Raw genomic sequence first — 20887 nt, forward strand, 5'->3', positions numbered from 1 at the left:
TGAGGGACAGGAGGTGACTTATCCATCTAACAAGGTAATACTTCTCTAAAATGTATGCATATTATTTCTTTTAAAAATTCACAAACTAAACTTTCCAACATAGTGAATGTTGGGTATTATACACCAGGATCACTATAATTACATATCCTACCTGGTTATGAAAAATGAAATTAAGCATAGTACTAAGAACATTATACAAAATTAACATAAACAACTTTATTATCACCCACACTCAGTAGGGAATAAATACACCAGTGGTTTGTGAAGGTACTTAATAATAAGCAAATATTACCACTAAATTCTACATATAGTCATGATATTATTTTTTTTAAATGAAGGGGATCGTTTTCCTAGTCTTTGGGTAAACTTTTTGTGGACCCATTAAAAAATAGTGCCATTGAATGAAAAGGCTGGAAAATAAGTAACTCTTGCAAAAGAACCAACACTTTCTTTTTCCTTACAGTAAATTGATGAGTTTCTCTTTATATACATGGACTTCTAATCTCAGTGCGAAATGAGCAATTCACTGTGTGTTAATTAAGAGAAAATACCTTTGCTGCGTAACCAAGGGCAGCAGGCGTAGCAGATTCCGGGACAGTGCTAACTAAATCCGCATCCACAGGGGCTTCAATTGCCAGCTGCAGACCACAACGGTATCTTACTGTGTAAACCATTTGGTCTGGAATGTTTGGAAAAGGAAACAAATGTTTACTTAGTATAATATAGCACAGCATATCACTATTCTAAGAAACTAGCTTGTTAGAACTCCACAGAATTGAGCGTGCAGCAACGAAGACTCAACACAGCCAAAAATAAATTAATTAATCTAAAGTGGAAACACATAAACTGGGGGAATTCACTCTTTAAAAAGAGAATTAACCTTAATACATATCTGAAAATCATAATCCTTACTCCTAAAAGGAAAACAAAATCCAAGAGTCAGATGAAAAGGAAAAACTGTGATCTTTTATGACTTGTAAGCTCAGTCCCAAAATTCACGACATATAACTATGTGCCTTCAAAGAACCAGGTAAGCCTTTGGGCCCAAGAATTGTCATGTTTCAATGAGGTAAATAATAGATTTATATCAATAGTTAGAGATACTTTACTTACCTTCAAATATACTATCTGGTCTTGCAAAATAAACATATTCAAAGATACAGAAAGCCATTGGGTTTCCTTCAGACCTTGGTATAATATCAAGAGTTTGGATATTATGTCTGGATATTTCCACAATTTCTCCAGGCAAGATTTCACGGTAATATCTTGGGAAACAATATTAAAGAAGACTAAAAATAAACCAGTCAAATTAAGGCAAATTATCTGTTATAAAGCACACAGAGTTCCTTCCCTTATAAAGGAAAAATGGCTCAATTTAAAATAAAGTCTATTGGCTTAAAAAATTAAAAAGTAGTATTCCTGGGCTTCCCTGGTGGCGCTGTGGTTAAGAATCCGCCTGCCAATGCAGGGGACACGGGTTTGATCCCTGGCCCGGGAAGATCCCACATGCCGCGGAGCAACTAAGCCCGTGCGCCACAACTACTGAGCCTGTGCTCTAGAGCCCGTGAGCCACAACTACTGAAGCCCGCACCTAGAGCCCGTGCTCCCCGATAAGACAAGCCATGACAATGAGAAGCCTGCACACTGCAATGAAGAGTAGCCCCTGCTCGCTGCAACCAGAGAAAGCCCACACACAGCCAAAAATAAAGACAAATAAATAAATAAATTTTAAAAAAGAAAAGTAGTATTCCTCCAGCAGTAATTTCCATAAATCTGTTACCCCTAAATTCAAATTTAGAATTAAAAAAATTAAAAGCCCTATATTTTATTGATTTTTAAAAGCATGAAGTCTAAAGAGAACATTTTTATCCTGGCTTAAATTTTTTGCTCATAACTATTACTTGTTGAGGAGATTCTTCCTTTCTAAAATAAGTCTCATGGTATTTTGAAAACAGGATGCCAGTTCCAGGATTAGAAGGTATTATTGGGACATTAATGTCAGTGCAACTGCTGAGCACAATGCACAAAAGGAACTGCATTTATAAACATGTATTCTTGCAGACATCAGAAAAAAAAAATTTTTTTTATCCACGTGGAAAAAGTTGATGTGCTGAGTGAGATAAAACTTACCTTGCACCAATAGATAAAAAGCTACAAGATTCTGAAGACACCACCCATCCTTCTGTTTCTGAAGATTTTTTTTCTGTAAATCACAAGACAATCGATTCAGTTACTGAATTCAAGAAATTTTAAAAGAGGCTACATATTTCAAGAGAACAGCTAAACACCAAACAGATAAGCAAAAGAGCTCACAGAATATCCATTACTATGACTTCAAGAGCATATGGTTCCTCATTTGACTAGAACCAAAGATAAAATTAATAATCCCAAGATTCCTTCAAACAATATGGTTTCATGGCTTGAATAAGACATCTGATAAATCAAAAAGAAAATCGCTGAAATCATACTGCACAAATGAGAAAGCTGGGCAAAGGATATGAATAGGCCACTCAGACAGGACAAAACAGGAACGTCCACTAAATATATTAAAAATGGCTCAGCTCAGAAATACTCAAGGAAATGTACTTTGAAAACTAAGTGTCATTTTTTTCCTTTTTACCTAGCTTTTACTCAATAAGCTCCTTATACCTACAGATTTCAGGGTGTGCCAATAGTAGGACAATGACTTGGGAAAGCATTATAAAATTATATTTCTTTTGAAGTTCATTACCTTTATCATTTATATCAGATACAGGAATAAGACGACCAATGCACAGAGGACGATTTCCATAAGGATCTCGTACTGCATAAATCACATCTCTGTGCATTATAATCAGAGAGTATGCCGTGGGTGCTTCCTTCATTAAGTTTTTAATCCTGGAATCAATTAAATAATTGAATGAATAATTTTAGTTACAAACACATGCAAGATCAAACTCTCATTACCAGACCTGCACACTCGACCTACTTTTACCATTACCTTGCCACCCAGTCTGGGGTGTCATCTTGCTCCTGAGGAGGGGTATACGCCAGTAACTGGGTGATCATTTCGCTATCAGAACTTGTTGACAGACCAATACCGTGACGCAGAAGCTATTTGGAAAGGAGAAAAGTTGCAGTCATTAGAGGGGAAGCTTTAACTCACCCCTCACCCAATAGCCTGCCATCACAGAAAGAGATCAGGCATCCTGTAGATGCTCAGTTACGGGATCCTGCATCCTACCAATGGTAGGTATGTATACATAATAACGGAGAACCGCTGCTGGAGGCAATGGGAAGTCTCTGAATCTTTTCAAACAGGAAAAAAAGTGCTTTAGGAGGTATACAGGAAAGCTTTTGAAAACTAAGTTTGATGGAATGTAGACCTGCAGTGGGTGGCTGGAGGAGGGGGACGGAGAAGGCATGAGGGTTTGGGATTATGGTTCTAACTTTTTCAGCCCTCGACACTCCTGAGAGAAAGGACACATTCCTGTAAGAGTGGCACACTGCAGTGCAGACTCTCAACTCAGGTTTTTTGGTAGTGGCGATGGTGGCTATCCATCCCCACTGATCATCCCTGATGCAGCGAAATGTGTAGAGGTGAAGTCTAGCATCTGGGTAAGGGGTTAGGCGAAAAATAATGCCCTGGGTATTGTTTAGAATGGAACTTCCAGTGGTACCTCTAAATAGTGAGTTTTAAAATAATTTTTACTTCATATTTTTTAAATTGAATAAAAAAATTTTTTTTCATTTCGGAGCTAAAAAACTGTATTATAGTAATGACAATGGCAGAGGCTAAGAAGAGGGCAGGACAAAGTTCTGGGGATACTTAAATCAATTTTACAAATCTCAACTCCAAAGCAGTGCATCAGAATCACCTTAGGAGCATATTAAAATGCAGACTCAGCAACCGGCCCCTCCCCAGACTCTGGGGGGGGCGGGAATCTCTTAGAATTTGTAATTATAACAAGTACTCCAGCTAATTCTGATACAGTTGTTCTTTGAAGTTAGATAACAGGTAGCAACAATAGGGTAATACCCTTTTCCAAGCTCCTCAATAACTTCTTTTCAGTAATTTATTACAATCATGAAAATGCATTAAAAAAAACCTTACCTTTTTCCTTAAGCGAGCAGCATTTACCAATTCGCCATTATGCGCCACAGCTATTTTCCCATGAAGTGTTTCAACAACAAAGGGCTGGCAATTTTCTAATTCACAGTTTCCTTTAGTGGCGTACCTCGTGTGTCCAATTCCAAGATTTGAAGTATATAATTTCTTCAAATTGTCTTCAGTAAAGACGTGATTTACAAGACCCATTCCCTTGCAAAGTCAAAGTAAGAGCTCATTTTAGGGAAAAAAACACTAGTAGCATTTTTATATGCCTTTGCTCAGACAATCCCAAATTAGAAAATGAAGTTCACTTAATTTCTCTGTGCTGCAGAATTCTAATCTTAAAAAACAGAGGGGGGACTAACCTAATTGTAAGAACTGTGATGCATTAAAATATATATTTGAGGTGAAATTCACATAACAAAATTAACCATTTTAAAGTGAAAAATTCAGTGGTATTTAATGTAGTCACAATGTTGAAGTGCTTGTTTTATAAGATACTTTTTGATAAAACACTGAAGAACAGATGTACTAAGCGTTAACATTTGTCAAATACAATAAACTAAATTATTTGTAATTTTAAATTAAAGCATGTTGAAATATTCAAATAAATGACTTGTCTGAGTCAGTGTAGCAAATCATCGCTGGGAGAGAAATAAAAATAGAAATGACAAATAGAAGTGGTTGACCCTTGAACAATATAGGCTTGGACTGTACAGGTCCACTTTTTCATGGATTTTTTTCAATAAATATATCAGAAAAATTTTTTGGAGATTTGCAACAATTTAAAAATACTTGGCAGATGAACTGTGTAGCCTAGAGTAACTGAAAAGAATTAAGAAAAAGATGGGTATGTCATGAATAAAATATATTTAGATACTAGTCTATTTTATCATTTACTATCACAAAATATACACAATCGTATTATAAAATGTTAACATTTATCAAAACTTATGCACACAACAAACACAAACCATAAACTGTGCTATCTGCTGTTTCGAGAAATGTAAACAAACATAAAGGTGCAGTATTACATCATGACTGCATAAAATGAACTGCAGTCCGTACTGTAATACTGTAATAATTTCGGAGCCACCTCCTGTTAATATTGCAGGGAGCTCAAGTGCTGCAAGTACCCACTTAAAATGCCATGTGACACTAATCCTCTCCGGGTGAGCCCTTCATCTCTACCTCAAGTTGCCTATTGCAGTAAAAAGTCTCCTCTCCCAGTTCCTGCGTATTTTTCTTCGTGTTTACTGCAATACCGTAAACCTTGAGTAACACCGTAGGACCCATTCAAAGTGCCACTAGTGATGCTGAAAGTGCTCCCAAGAAGCAGTCACGACTTTACAAGAAAAAGTTGAATTGCTTGATGTCTACTGCAGATTGAGGTCTGCAGCTGCAGCTGCCCCACCATTTCAAGATAAATGAATCCAGCATAAAGACCATTGCAAAAAAAAGAAAAGGAAATATGTGAAGCCGTTGCTGCAGCTATACCAGCGGGCACAAAAATCTTGCACTTTTTGTGAAATACCCTTTTATCTCATATTGAAAATGCAGCTTTTATGTGGGTGCATGATTGCTATAAGAAAGGCGTACCTATCTAATATGATTCAAGAAAAAGTGAAGTCATTATATGATGGCAATGCAAAAGGAAGGTGAAGGATCTAAAGCTGCAGAATTAAATGCCAGCAAAAGATGGCTGGATACTTTTAGGAAGAGATTTAGCTTAAAAAAAATGTCAAGATAACAGAAGTGACTTCTGCAGACCAAGGGGCAGCAGGCAAGTTCCCAGACAGCATTAAGAAAATCATTGAGGACAAAGGCTATCTGCCTGAACAGGTTTTTAACGCAAAATAAAACAGGTTTTAACGCAAAAGTGACCTATTGTGGGAAATAAAATACCACAAAGGACATTTATCAGTAAGGAAGTGAAGCAATGCAAACAACAGGATTTAACGCAGTAAGGGATAAGCTAACTCTCCTGTTTTGTGCAAATGCAGTCAGGTTTAGGATCAGGGCTGCCCTTATCTATAAAGTTGCTAACCCCCGAGCCTTGAGGGGAAAAGATAAACAGCAGCTGCTAGTCTTTTTTTTTTTTTTTAATAAATTTATTTATTTATTTATTTTCTTTTTGGCTGCATTGGGTCTTTGTTGCTGCGCACGGGCTTTCTCTAGTTGTGGCGAGCAGGGGTTACTCTTTGTTGCATTGCGCAGGCTTCTCATTGCAGTGCACAGGCTCTAGGTGTGCAGGCTTCAGTAGTTGTGGCACGCCGGCTCAGTAGTTGTGGCCCACAGGCTCTAGAGTGCAGGCTCAGTAGTTGTGGTGCATGGGCTTAGTTGCTCCGTGGCATATGGGATCTTCCTGGACCAGGGCTTGAACCCATGTCCCCTGCACTGACAGGCGTATTCTTAACCACTGCACCACCAGGGAAGTCCGGCTGCTAGTCTTTTAACACATGGTTGTACAACAAGGAAGCCTGAACAACAAGAACACTTTTTCTGGACTGGTTCCATCAATGCTTTATCCCTGAAGTCAGGAAGTACCTTGCTAATAAGGGATTGCCTTTTAAAGTTCTTTTGATATTGGACAACGCCCCTGCCATCCAGAACCCCATGAGTTCAACACGGTCAGACCCAAGTGGTCAAAGTGGTGTGCTTGCCCCCAAACATATCTCTAATTCAGCCTCCCTATCAGGGGATCATAAGGACCTTCAAGGCTCATTACACAAGGTACTCTATGTAGAGCACTGTCTACGCCATGGAAGACAAACCCAACAGAAAGAACATCATGAAAGCCTGGAAGGATTACACCACTGAAGATGCCGCGGTTGTTATAGGAAAAGCTGGAAAAGCCGTCAGGCCTGAAACAATAAATTCCTGCTGGAGAAAACTGTGTCCAGATGTTGTGCATGACTTCACAGGATTTACGACAGAACCAGTCAAAGAAATCATGAAAGAGATTGTGGATATGGTAAAAAATAAATAAATAAATAAATAAAAATATACAAATAAATAAAAATGGTGGGGGATGAAGATGAAGATAGGGATCTTGGAGAAATTCAAGAGGTAACAGTCACCATACCAGAGGAATTAACAGAAGATGACTTGGTGGAGATGAGTGCTTTCGAACCAGTGCCAGATGATGAGGAATAAGACACAGAAGAAGCAGTGCCAGAAACAAACTGACACTCTGGCAGTAGGGTTCCGATTATTCAAGACTCTTTTTGGACTTCTTTTACAACATGGACCCTTCTATGATACAGGCACTGAAACTAAAGCAAACCGTGGAATGATTGGTACCACATAGAAACATTCTGGGAGAAATAAAAAAAGCAAAAAGTCAGACAGAAATTACGACATATTTCCATCAAGTTACATACAGTGTACCTGCCTCTCCTGCCTCCCCTTCCCACCTCTTCCACACCTGAGACAGCAAGACCAACCCCTCCTCTTCCTCCTACTCATTAGGAATGAAGACTACTAGGTTGAAGTCCTTTATGATGATTCACTTCCACTTAATGAAGAGTGAATCATCAACATACTGTACAGTTAATAAACTTACCTGTTGTGGATGTGTGAGAGCCTTCTTGTGAAAATCTAGTAACTGTACAGCAGAAACCATATGAGACATTTTGGTGTCACCACCATCACCATTGCCTAAGTAGTCATTGTGTACAACATCATGTGGAAGACCGGTATTAAAGTGGATAGCCCATCTTTACATAGGCATAAAGTGAGTGATATTTTATAACGATTCATTTATTAGTGTATAGGCTAGGCAACCATAAAGCAATCATATTGCTTCTTCTTTGTTACCAATGCATGAATTGTTATACCTATAAATATGAATTTTTTCACATTATCTTTTCATTTTTGAGGTCTAGTGTTAGTAACACATATAACATCTACAGTGTTCCGTATTAAGACTACGTTAACATAGGTACCGACAGAATTTATCTTGTAAAAAGACAACATAAGCTTATTGTATCGATAAAGGCAGTACTATACTGTAAATGTATTTTCTCTCCTTTATGATTTTAATAATATTTTCTTTTCTCTAGCTTACTTTATTGTAAGAACGGTATATAATACATATGACATACAAAATACGTGTTAATCAACTGTTTATGTTATCAGTTAAGGTTTCCCGTCAATAGTAGGCTATTAGTGGTTAAGTTTTGGGGGAGTCAAAAGATATATGCAGGTACTGGACTGAACGAAGGTCAGCGTCCATAACCTGCATTGTTCAAGGGTCAACTATACTTCTAATTACAAATTATTTTTATTCAAAGTTCCTCCCCTCACCACTATATACTAGTTATCTTCGGGCTATTGTTACCTTTATACTCAACATTTTTTAATGCTTAAATATACCTTGTGTGTTTTGAATGTTGGTGTCGAATTCCCATCACTGGTCACAATACCAGCACTCTCCTGACCCCTGTGAATATAAAAAGGTATCAGCTGTTAAATTTACCCCATTGATAAGCTTCTTAATGACTTTTATGAAACATACTTTTCTCAGTAACATCCATGAACTCAGTCTCACACCACATTAAATGCTACTAGCACTGGTGCCACTTCCACTCATGATGATGACAACGACAACGATTAGCAATAGCTGCCGATGAGACTGTCTGAGTTCTAACTAATATGCCAGGCACTGTCCTAAGCATTTACACGAATGATCTAATTTGTTAGCCTTTGAAAACAATCCTCTGAAGTAGGTACTATGATTACCATTCACATTTTACAGAAAAGGACAACACTAAAGAAACAGAAGTAACTTGTCTAATGTCACACAGAGAATGGTGGCACGGCCAGGATTAGAACACAGACAATCTGACTTCAAAACTTGTACTTCTAACCTCTGTATTATGTGACCTCTAAATAAGGTTGAGTATGTAGATATAAATAAAAAGCTCCAAATAAAATAGCAGGTAAAATGCTTGTGGGTACTGGAATTATGAACAAAATTTATTTTTTTGTTTTGTTTTGCTGTTTGCACTCATCAAATTTTTTCTGTCAAATATCTATCACTTTTGTCTTCAGAAAATAAATGCTACTTCAAAAAAGCCCAAGCTGATGAGGCACTCTGTATCTCATTTCCTGCATTAGTATTTTTAGGTGATGATACAAAGAAAGCCAGAAGCTAGGCTTCCTAGCTAGGTAGGGTAACACACTCGTAAGACTTAGAGGATCTGCACCACAGTGGAGTACAAACTCAAAAGATACAATAAAGGTTCAAAGTGCTCAACAATTTTTAATAGTTCTGAACAAGTGCTATAAATACTAGATGTTTATTAACAAATTTTTGTTCCAAAGAATATATATCAGGGTAGAAATAAAAAGTAAATCTCTACCATAATATGTATGTATACATTAACAACTAATACATGATTTATTTGGTAAAAAGGATCTTTTCCAAAATTGTAATTGTTTAGACATTTTAATGACAAGAAAAATTACAATATTAAATGTACTTGCAAAGTAAAAATCTAAGAAGTTAAAATTGAAGTGATTTTACTAAATTACCAATGCTTTAAATACTATGAACTATTATGCTGAAAACAGACATGCATAATACTATACATCCTATATAAATGAATAATTTGTGACTTAGGATTTATTTATTTAGTGAAATGATGTGGTTTGTAGTAACCAATGTTCAAAGACTAAGTGATTCATATCAGAGGAGAAATAAAAATGTTAGCCATAAACCTTAGGGCAGAAAGAACCTCTGCCAACCATTTCCAAAACAAACAAACAAAAAATCAACAATCATATAGTAAACTAGAAATAAACACAAAAAAAGTTTTCTTTCCCTTTTGTCTCAAGGGTAATTTTTCCTTTAAAGCTGAAATGAATAACATTAGGAATCATTTAGGTCCAGGCTTCTTTAATCACAAAGCCTGCTTATTTGGCAGTTTCTCAAGTTACTCCCCTCAGGCAGCTTGAACCAGTTAAACTAGATCCTTTCAGCTCTTCAGAGCTTATTGACAACCAGCCGTCTGGTTTCCTAGGAAACAAAACCTTGGCTAGAAATAGTGAATCATTTCCAGGTCACTTTCAACATGGAGAGTGGAGCAGGAAAGCACTGGACTGAGGAAGAGGTTAAAGCTTTGCTAAGCATCTGGGCAGAAAAAAATATACGAAAACAGCTCTATGGAACACTGAGAAATAAAGGAATATTTATCTACATTGCTAAAAGGCTGCAAGCACTAGGAGTATACAGAGATTGGAAACAGTGCCGGGCAAAGTACAAAAATCTCAAATATGAATACAGAACGGTTAAATATGCCCACAACTCTGGAGACAGCTCTAAAACTATGAAGTTCTTCCATGATTTGGATGCGATCCTGCAGTATGAACCTGCCACACAATTAACAGAGGAAGATGCAAATGACAGGTGCCTGGCAACGCTGAGCCAAAGTACAGCCCCAGAGATCACTGAAGGTAAAAAGAAAAAGTACCATTCTTTTGTTTTTACCCAGCAAACTGTAAAAGAACCAGACTTGAGTCCATATGATAAATATAGCCTGAAATATCAAGGTTGAGAAAAATAACTGACCTGTTATGTATATGCTATTTTGCACAAGGTAAAAATTAATTTCAAACGAGTTTAATGCCAACCATTTAAAAAACCTGTAAAATACAGAAAAAACACGTTAAAATGACACCAACTGCTAGTGCCAACTGCTCCTTACCCATGTTGATGCAGTTTTTGAAAAATGGATTGTGTTCTGAAAATATTTTAAGTCTTAATTTTATAAGAGTCGTGAAAAAAAAAATATTGCTCAACTGTTGTTTTCCCACAGCTCCAAATAAGATAGAACTTTCTGCTCTATATTATGTTCCCATTTTCCTAAATTTATAAATAAAAGCACTAAAATACTAATAACTGATAAAGAACTTCATTACTTGTTTGGGAGAACATCTCCATTTTAACAGTAAGTAAGACAAACAGATTTGATAGATTAAATGATTTAAATACTGGCATATCTCAGGGATATTGTGGGTTCAGCTCTAGACCTCTGCAATAAAGCAAATATCCCAACAAAGCGAGCCACACAAACTTTTTGGTTTCACAGTGCATATACAGTATGTTTACACTATACTGTAGTCTATTAAATGTGTAACAGCATTAGGTCTAAAAAAAAAACCAATGTATATACCTTAATTAAAAAATACTTCATTGCTAAAAAAATGCTAACCATCATTTTAGCTTTCAGTGAGTTGTAGCAGTAACATCAAAGATCACTGATCACAGATCACCATGATACAATTAAATAGTTTGAAACATCTTGAGAGTTACCAAAATGCGACACAGAGACCAGAAACGAGCATGCTGTTGGAAAAATGGCGCTAACAGGCTTGCTTGACACAGGGTTGCCACAAACCTTTAATCTGCAAAAAATACAATATCTGAAAAGTAATATATGCCTTATTAAAACAAGGTTCTTGAGCTGCTGTGTTGTTAAACCCAACACTATTTACATAGAATTTGCTCACTGTGGAAGCCGAACGTATCACTAGTCAAATTGGGAAAAATCAATGGCAGTAATGAGATTTCTCCCATGGCCAAAATCTTAGCGTAGCTATTTTTAAGAACAGAGTTGTTCAATTCAGTTCAAAATCTGTTTAATACCTACTGTCTGTGTACACTGTGTGCAAAGCAATGAGTTACATGCATTCATGGATGTAACCACAGAAAGGAGGGAACTGTGAATAAATGTAACCCAAAAGAAAGTGGTAAGTGGTATAATAAAGGTACCAAATAAGAAGGGGGGTTAAAGATGAGAGATTACAGTTGAGTTAACTTGGGTTATCTGAACTTCGTGTTTAAAGCTCAATAATAAAATCCTTTGGTAAAAAATCCACTCAACTTACTGCCTTTACACTTCTAATACCAAACCAAATTCTGAGAAAGCTTTGCAGTCTTACCAAGTTAAACAGTAATTATATTATTTTATTCAGTTTATCACTCTGCACTCATCATCATCTAAATGCTTTAAGTATTAACAATAAGTAAAGCACTCACTGAGCTTCTGAAAGGCCTTGATTTAACCACAGGTTGGTGTAATGAAGATGTGATGGTAATATCTCCACTTCTTAATGGGATCTTCTAGCCCTTTCAGCTACTTGCATGGCTCCAAGCTCCCCATTTCACTCATAAGCAGAGGGCCCACAATACACCTTAACCATGTATGTTTAGGGTATGTCAAACACCCAGTTCTAAAACCAACTCTCTTCCCCCATCAAAACTGATCCTCCTACAATTGCTTCCACCTTACTATCACTGTATTTCTGGTCACTTAAATAGAAATGTTTGAGACAACCTTGATTTTTTGTCAGTCACTAAGTCCTTAAAAAAAAACTACTGACATGTTTCATAAATTTATCTCTCTGCTCCATTTTCATTACCACCATCCAGAACTTCATCATCGCATGGAATATTAGGATAACCTCTTAACTGGCCTCCCTAGTTTTCAGCCCCTTCTCACATTATCTTCCACAATGCCACTGATTGTTTTTATACAATTTTTTAAATTATAAAATTACAAAAAAATTAGCATTTTGTTTACGTTTAAAATAATCTTTAAATTATACCCAGAATTGACCATAATTTAGGGTTAAATGTTACTTAATGGTCCCATAATATTTAACTGAGTGCATATACCAGAGTTTGGGTCTTTGCCCCCTTATATAACGGATGCTGCAATCGATTACCTTTCTTTTTTTTTTGGCCACACTGCACGACTTCCGGGATCTTAGTTCCCTGACCAGGGATTGAACCTGGGCCCCAGCAGTGAGAGCGCCACGTCCTAAACACTGGACCGCCAGGGAATTCCCTACCATCAATTATCTTTTGTCCATAATTAAAATTATTACTTTAGGATAGACTATCAGAATTCAATTTCTGGTTCGGCGGGGGGAATAATTACTTTGAAACATATTGCTAAAATAACTGCTTTCCAAAAGAATTGTAATTTAACAATGAGACTGTCCCTTTTATAGAACCCTGTCAAGTAAGATTACGGAGTGAGGTTGAAAGGGGGAGAGACTTTGCTAATTTAATAAATAATGGAGTATGCTAATTTAATAAAGAACCGAGTACAACAGTGTATGCAATAAATAACTTTTACTTTGCATTTGTTTAATTACTAGTGCTGTGGAACATTTTCCTACATATTTATTCAGTTTTACAAATTGACTGTTCATGTCAATTGAGGTCTTCGAAAAATCTGCATGACCTCTTTGGTCTTACAAGTTTGGCTGATTTTTATGCGACCCACAAAAGTTGGAAGTTTTAATATAGTCACATAGTTTCTTTTCTAAGGCTTAGAAAGTTCTGCTTTCTCCAGGTCTAATTCATTTATAATGTCTTCTGGTGTTTTTGGTGGAAGCAGCAGAATTTGTATTGGTGTAGGGTAAAAAGAGGAAGGGAAGGAAATGAATGTGCCTTTTCTACTGTTGGGATCAACCTCATTCATGCAAGGGGTAAGGACAGAGGATCTGGTCCCTTCTGTTAGGCAGCAGGTAGTCTGACTGAGCCTTGGCAAAAGACCCAAATATAAATTCTAAGACGCTTCATGTTCTGGAAATTATAATTATCCTCAACCTCAGAATACCTTTGGCCGACTGCGGCTAAATCATATTCCTTCACTGAAAGAAAGTTTCCGCTCTCTTTCCCTCCTCTTCCTACATACAAATGCATTAGGAATAATGACTTAAGAGTTTCAGTTTAAAATCTCCATGGCATGGGGCCCCTACATACAATTTTGGGATTCATGCTAGGAATGACCCACCTAAGGGGAAAAAAAGAGAAATCCCCTGAAGAAGTTGGGGAGAGAGCTTTTCTTTTCTTCCCCCCACCTGTATGTTCAGCTCCAGGACCTTTTCAGTAAACAAAAGTAGGCCCTAAAGCAGATAACAGAATAGCAAACCTTACCTTTCCTCGCTGTTCTCATCAAGCTCAGCTGTTAAATTACCTGGGGATATTAACATCTTTTGTTCTTCTCTCTAAAGAGAATTCTTATGTAACTTCAGATTTTTATTTCCCATATTCCCAACTAAATCCAAAACATTCCCTAACTGCAATTTAGCCTCAAATAATTATGAAACGATTTTAAAACTGACAATTTTTGAGTTTTAAATTTATATAATTATGCCATTTGAAAACACTGATACTTCCCTTATTTTACACTTGTTTGTTTTTAATATAAGAATCCCCGGTATAATGTTTAAGATGATAAACAGCATTCATTTCCTTATTCTTTAATGGAATGCCTTGTAATGATAACGGTGAATAGTGATTTTAAAATGAACGTTTACACCATCAAAATCATACCTAACATTGATCTCCTAATGTAAAATGCTATTTCTGTTACTCAGTAAAACAAAATTAGAAAAACATGTGGAAATGATATAAGGAGATCAAGGAGGGATGTCTTCATTTTTCAAGGCTGGCATGGTTCTTTTAAATGGTACATTCCTTGGTCCATTTAAGCAAAACTTAGATTAATTTCTGGAAAGTTTAGTATGTATCAATCAACTAGTTACATAAGATACATACAAACTCAGCTATTTGACGATATATGCCAATAAAACAAGATTTTCTGATTATCTCATTGCAGGATTTCTCTTTCACATTACCAGTATCACTTAAAGGGCCGACTATGTTAAAGCACCTAAAATACAAAAAAAAGAAAATACCTCATTTTAAAGACGTAATTTAATTTGAAAACTAACTACAACCATCTCTAGAAACTTATAAAAGAAGCAAACAATTCTAGTGGAAGTTCAAAATGTCAATGTGATGGAAGAAATTAGATTTCTCTTTATGGACATAAATATTTAAACCATATTATACCACTATTACAAAAAGCATCTAACCTAAATCTAGAATCCTTCATGAATATGAACAAATTCAACTCAAACTATTAGCATTATCAGTTATAATCCAATTTTAATTTTCCTTCGTACTTATTTCTAAAAGGAATTCTCTCTTTCCAGGCAAAATGTCAGTTACATCAGTAGACAAGGAAGACATCCCAGGAAATCCTTTACTTTTGGTTTCTCATGTCAGACCAATGGAACTAGGTAGGTATGGTATGGTGGGCCAAATATATAGTGAAACTGATCCAATTTCAAATTGGAAAGTAAGATTGGTTTCAAATCTGAGAAAATGGATGAGTTTTCCTGGTAGAAACACTTAAGATTAATTTATGTTTCCCTCTTTTTTACCAACCTATACAAAAAAAAAATCATTTCTAAAACAAATGATTTCCTTAACAAAATGTAAATTGCCTGGAAATATTAGCCTTCAAACCTCCAATCTTTATTCTTTAAATATAGTAAGGAATCTGATGGCCAAAATTACACATAGTAAGTGCTTAATATTAATGAGCATATGACTTCAGCATTCCTGGGGTGTAAGAAAAACAGAATTTTATATTTGAAAGTAAATAAGATGAAATCCATAATGAAGTCAAGGATGATTTTATTCACCCAAAAAGTCAACATAAATCTCCTTCTTGCTTCTAAATTCTTATTGAAAGTTAATCCAAGTATGGAAAAATACTGAAAAGCATCTTAAAGAAATTAAATACACCACAAAATAAAAACAACTCCCTACCTCAAGCAAATACTATAGTGTTTTTTAATGAGTAATGTTATGGATGCTGAGGTCCGAACTACGTTTTTATTAAACATGAAATCTGAGAAAAACAAGATAATGGGTTGTTAAATAACCAATATAATGTCAAGTAATGCCATTATCATAAAACGAGTTGCAAAACTGTACCAGAGATGTAATACAAAGTTATTAAAGTATTTATAACTAAGTGGAGACATTCTGCCTAATGCATTATGAAATTTCTGGCACATTTCCTTGCATTAAAAGAATATAATATTTCACTTTGGCATTTGGTCTTTAACCAATGGGACATCTTTTATTTTCACAAAGAGTAGGAAGCACCAGTTATTAATGTGCCTCTTCCAAGCCCTTCATTCATGAATAGTCTTGGTTCTCAACACTGAACTGCACACTAGAATCACAATCCAGGGATGAGGGGTGAGGGCAGTGGTTTATAAAAGCTCCCTAGGAGATTCTGATATGTGGCAAATGGAAACCATTAGATAAAGAAAAAGCATGGGAAGGAGATAAATTGCTCACACCTATCATGAAAAAGTTGTCTTCAACAAGCTGTTTTATGTAATTATATTTATTGCTTTTGACAAATAAATATTACAAAATTATATATTCGACTTTCACTATATACTAACATACATCCCACATACTAAAGGAGTGGAATGGAAGAGAAAGAAACGATAGAGAAGAAAGTTGATCAAAATGTAACTAACTAAAAACACAGCTTTATTGAAGCCAGTCACTGTCACAGTAAGGAACAGATTCAGGTTCTGTGCTTCCATTTCCCAACTAGTTTAAGAGAAAAGCTAAGCTACGATTTACATTCCATCTCCTACAGAGAAAATTACTTCCTTTACTAATGTTGCATCCGATTATTTATCTTAGCTGACGTGTGTAACCCATATATCTGTTTCCCTCCCCACCCGGTACAGGTAACTCTCCACCAATAATGGAACCCCCTAATAATCCAACTTTCATTCCAGCTGTAGCAAATGAAGGAGGAAAACACTGGACTGTGCCAGAAGTCAGGGCTCTGATAGGCATCTGGTCTGATAAAGGCATACAACAACAACTAGAGGGAACAGTGAGAAATAAAAGGATATTTGAACAAATTGCTGCCGAGCTTCAGAAACTCGGAATAGAGAGAGACTGGAAGCAGTGCAGAACAAAGTACAAAAACTTAAAACATGAATACAAGATTGTAAGAATGGCTCAAGACCTAGGCATGACTAAGAGTATGAAATTTTTTACTGAGTTGGATGCTATTCTGGGACACAGTAAAACAGACAACTCACAAGAACAGGAATCCCACGATGGAAAGGAAGCCACAGGATGTGCCAGTGTAAAAATGGAAGAGGATCAGACAGGTAGGAAGGCAAAGAAAAGTAATCTTAACATCATGCTACCATATAAAAAAATGTCAATACATGAATACAGTCTAAGTTAAATAGGTTTCATTAAATGCTATTCAACAAGCTAACTGCTCAATCTATCATGAAACAGATTTCACATATATTTGATCAGAACACAGAAAATAGTACAGAGCTACACAGAAGGAGGAAAGAAATTTGAATTTCTAGAAGTTTAAAAAGACCAATTTTAATAAAGCAAAAATGCAATTCCACATGGCAGAAGTTAAAGCAAATTTTCATACCAGTTGTGGTAAAATCATGAGTAAACAGAAAAGGGGCATTGAAAAACTTAGAAAAATACAAAACCTGTGAGAATGTAAGTGTGAGTTGTCCTGGGACACATCATAAAGTTCTTCAAAACGAGTTTAACCCAAAGGATTGAGATGCAATATACACAAAGACATGACAGACAGCATGAAATAAACTGTATGAGTTCTAGGCCAGGAGTCAGGAAATCCAAGTTCTAACTCAGTCTCTGTGGAACTTTGAACTCACAAGTCTCTCCTCTAGACCTGACTATGTAAAATGGCAGACTGGACAAGACGTTCTTAAATACCTCTATCAAACATAATGTTTCTAGATCTTAACATCATTAAATGATGCAGTCCTAATTCTTAAAGAGTATGAGTGTGTGTCTAGCGGAAAGAGAGGGAAATGATAGAGAGTTAGGACTGGGAAATGGTGGTGAGAAGTCCTAAAATGTTTCACTGGTGGACAAGAAAAGAAACTGGTCTGCTGGAGAACTATACATCTCCCCCATTAAAATTAAAATGTAAAATAACTGGTGATCAAGTAGCCCAACAGCAGTGGCCTGATTATGTTCCTACCGTAATTGCTGGAGGTGCAGCTGAAGATGACTGTCAGTTTTATGTCAGAAGACCTAGTAACACCAGATATTTATAGTGACCTAAGACTAAAAAATATGTTTAAGGATGGGGAATCTAAGCTACAGAAAAGTGAACAACCACAGTTTTTAGTATCAGGTTCACTCTAAAGGGGAAAATAATATATCAGAACTTAAAACACAAATCTGAAAGTGAATAAAAAACAAACCACCATATATCCCACTATGTTCATACAGTCATTGCTGGAGATGCAGCTGAAGACGACTCGGTCAGTAATATGTCAGAAGACCTAAGAGAGACAGATATGAGACAAAGCCCTGGCACAGGTAAAACAGTATTCGTTTTTGTTTTTTTTTTTGGTCTGTGACAAAATACGTATGATGTTATTATAAGATGCTGCTACAGACTGAATTGTGTCACCCCCAAATTCATATGTTGAAGCCCTAACCCCCGCTGTTATTACATTTGGAGATGGGACTGTTGGGAGAGAATGAGGTTTAGATGAGGTCATAAGGGTGAGGCCTTCATGATGAGTTTTATGGGCACATGTGTATGCATATGGCTGATTCGCTTTGTTGTGCCACAGAAACTAACACAGTATTGTGAAGTAATTATACTCCAATAAAGATCTATTAAAAAAAAAAGAACATATACGAGAATGTTATAACATTATGAAGTACTGTTGGATAATACATTTCCAAAATACAGAAATGGAAGGTGGAAATTATTAATGACAGTAAAGTTCCCTAAGGCTGTTGTTCTCAAAGTGTAGCGGCATCAGCATCATCTGGGAACTTATTCAAAACGCAAATTCTTGGGCCCCATCCAGAATCAGAAACTCTGAAGGTGAGGCCCAGCAATCTGTAAGTACTTCAGGTGATTCTGATATATGTTCAAATTTGAGAACCACTGCCCTGTGGTATAGGGTAGTAAGGGGATGAAGAGTGTGCGTTTCCTATCGGATGGTTTGCCTTTTACACAAACCAAAATTGGGGGAAGAGGGGATCACTAAGCCCCCAAGCAGAAGCCTAGCCATCACAGACCTTGTATGTAGTCTTTCAGTCCAAAGTTTCATATAGCCTTGGAAAGTATAAAGACCAATGCTGATTAAAAAATCAGGTGCCCCACGGTCTTGGCAAACTTCAGATAAAAAGCTTGATGGGAGAAAGGATAGCTGCCAGAACACTGACAGGTATAAATGGAGAGAAATTAAGGAGACTAACTAGACAGGAATGTGCAGCTGACTAGAGTGAGACAACAAAAGTAAACAAAGCTCTGTGCTCCTAAGGATTCTAAAGAAATCACTGCAATGGCCCTTGTCATTAGGAGTTAAAATCAGATTACTACTTATAGTGTTTAATAAGGCAGAAGGATTTCCATGAAAAAAGTTAAAAACTTTAAAAAAAAAAAAGTTAAAAACTTTAGCATTCAGAAGATTAAGCTTGTTAGTCCTCTGGAAAACTCACTTAAGTACAACACCTCAAGATAATTTTTTATATGTAAAAGGAAAATATTAAGTCAGATGTAAACTGACAGGTTTTAAAAAGTTGTTTGGTATGTTTACATGTTAGTATGGAATATATTTAGAAAATATGAAACAGGATGTTTACAGTCATTCTAGTAATAATACTATTTTAAACTTTCAGGTGAAAATAAAAGCAAAGGTATAAACCCACATGGATCTCAGCAGCTAAATACGTATGAAAACAATTTAAATAGGCAAGAATTTTAGGCACACCTGCAATATATACCACTTGATGCACAAGTTGCCAGTCCACTATTTGGAAGATTGTTCTGTTGAGGTTAAAGACATGGATATTTATCTTTAGAAAAAAAGTTCACATCAATAGGTAGAGGTCACCTCATTTTGTTTTTATACATTTTACTAATAAATATTATTATCGGAGTTGCCATTGCTCCATATTGTTAACGTTGACACTTGGTCATAAAACCGATCTCCCAAAAGTAACACTTTCCTACCTTAAAAGTATACTATAAGCTTCTTTCGTATTTCAAATAAAAATCCAGCTAAAGCTGTGGACCCCTGAATTCTGCATAAGTAATTAGGTCCCAACTTAGAACTCCTGGAGATTTTGGTTTAGTGTGTGTTGTAGAGTGGATTCAGGCACCTGTATTTTTAGAGAAGATCATCAAGCACAGCCAGGTTGTCATGGTTTTAGAGAGTAATACCAGCAGACGGCTGAAGACAGTAATACATAAAATCCAATTTGATTCCACTTGGGGTAGAAAAATCAGCTACTTCCAGCAAATTATCACTTAAAAAATGTATGACCAACGAAATATGAAGAAGTTAATCAATCACTGGGAAGAATCATAGAACTCTTAGGCTATGCCTAAGTAAAAAGAAATGGCCCATGAAAACGGAATAACTACTTTTTTGGATCTAAAATAAATTTATTTTTCTCCCGGTCTGAGCATAGGCAATAGAGGAGAAAAGGAATCAGAAAGCTACCGCGGGAGAAAGGACTGGTTGTCTGAAGGGAAATTTGTGTTTGACAATCTTATCAGCTAGCTACCTGTCTCTTCTGAATATGGAGAAATTAAATTGCCTTAATGAATCTCCGTATCAGTTGCTATTTAAATGAGGTAGAATACCTCAATACCTTGGCATTCTGGCCAAAGTCACTGCTTTCTAGTATAGGACAGTCACAGGTAGATCAACTCAGAGGGGTAGAGACCGGCACATATATCCTATTAGAGGCCACTCTTATCGTCAGCCTAAAATTCACATGTGAAAGACTACATGGTTCTTTTAAGAATAATCTTAAAACTATTTTCCTTTTGGCTGTAGTAAAATGTATTTCCAAAATTAAAATATTCACTAGCTTGGCAATTTCACAAAAATTAGCAATGTGATGGCCAG

General features: G+C 36.2%; 2 protein-coding genes across 3 annotated transcripts in view; one reads left to right on the forward strand and one right to left on the reverse strand.

Moving 5' to 3' along the window:
• Positions 1-20887, reverse strand: part of PPAT (phosphoribosyl pyrophosphate amidotransferase) — a 43149-nt gene that overhangs the window by 12580 nt on the left and 9682 nt on the right. The window contains exons 2-8 of the mRNA XM_022563627.3: positions 8468-8534; positions 4094-4300; positions 2981-3093; positions 2732-2877; positions 2131-2203; positions 1114-1265; positions 552-679 (exon numbers count right to left, since the gene is read on the reverse strand). Coding sequence (XP_022419335.1) covers positions 552-679; positions 1114-1265; positions 2131-2203; positions 2732-2877; positions 2981-3093; positions 4094-4300; positions 8468-8534 — 886 coding nt within the window. The remainder of the gene's footprint in view (positions 1-551; positions 680-1113; positions 1266-2130; positions 2204-2731; positions 2878-2980; positions 3094-4093; positions 4301-8467; positions 8535-20887) is intronic.
• PAICS (phosphoribosylaminoimidazole carboxylase and phosphoribosylaminoimidazolesuccinocarboxamide synthase) overlaps positions 10147-20887 on the forward strand; it is a 54784-nt gene continuing 44043 nt past the window's right edge. The window contains exons 1-4 of one of the 2 annotated variants that reach the window (XM_089911972.1): positions 10148-10549; positions 15110-15196; positions 16679-17113; positions 18240-18329. In XM_089911972.1, the coding sequence (XP_089768098.1) occupies positions 10168-10549; positions 15110-15196; positions 16679-17113; positions 18240-18329 (994 nt within the window). In that variant the 5' untranslated portion in view covers positions 10148-10167. Of the gene's footprint in view, positions 10550-15109; positions 15197-16678; positions 17114-18239; positions 18330-20887 lie in introns of both variants that reach the window. The other variant, XM_089911971.1, reaches the window with a different exon arrangement.

Source organism: Delphinapterus leucas, chromosome 5 (genome assembly GCF_059928025.1).
Source record: "Delphinapterus leucas isolate spDelLeu-1000000601 "Yukka" chromosome 5, BTC_Dleu_Yukka2, whole genome shotgun sequence".
Classification (NCBI taxonomy): Eukaryota; Metazoa; Chordata; class Mammalia; order Artiodactyla; family Monodontidae; genus Delphinapterus; species Delphinapterus leucas.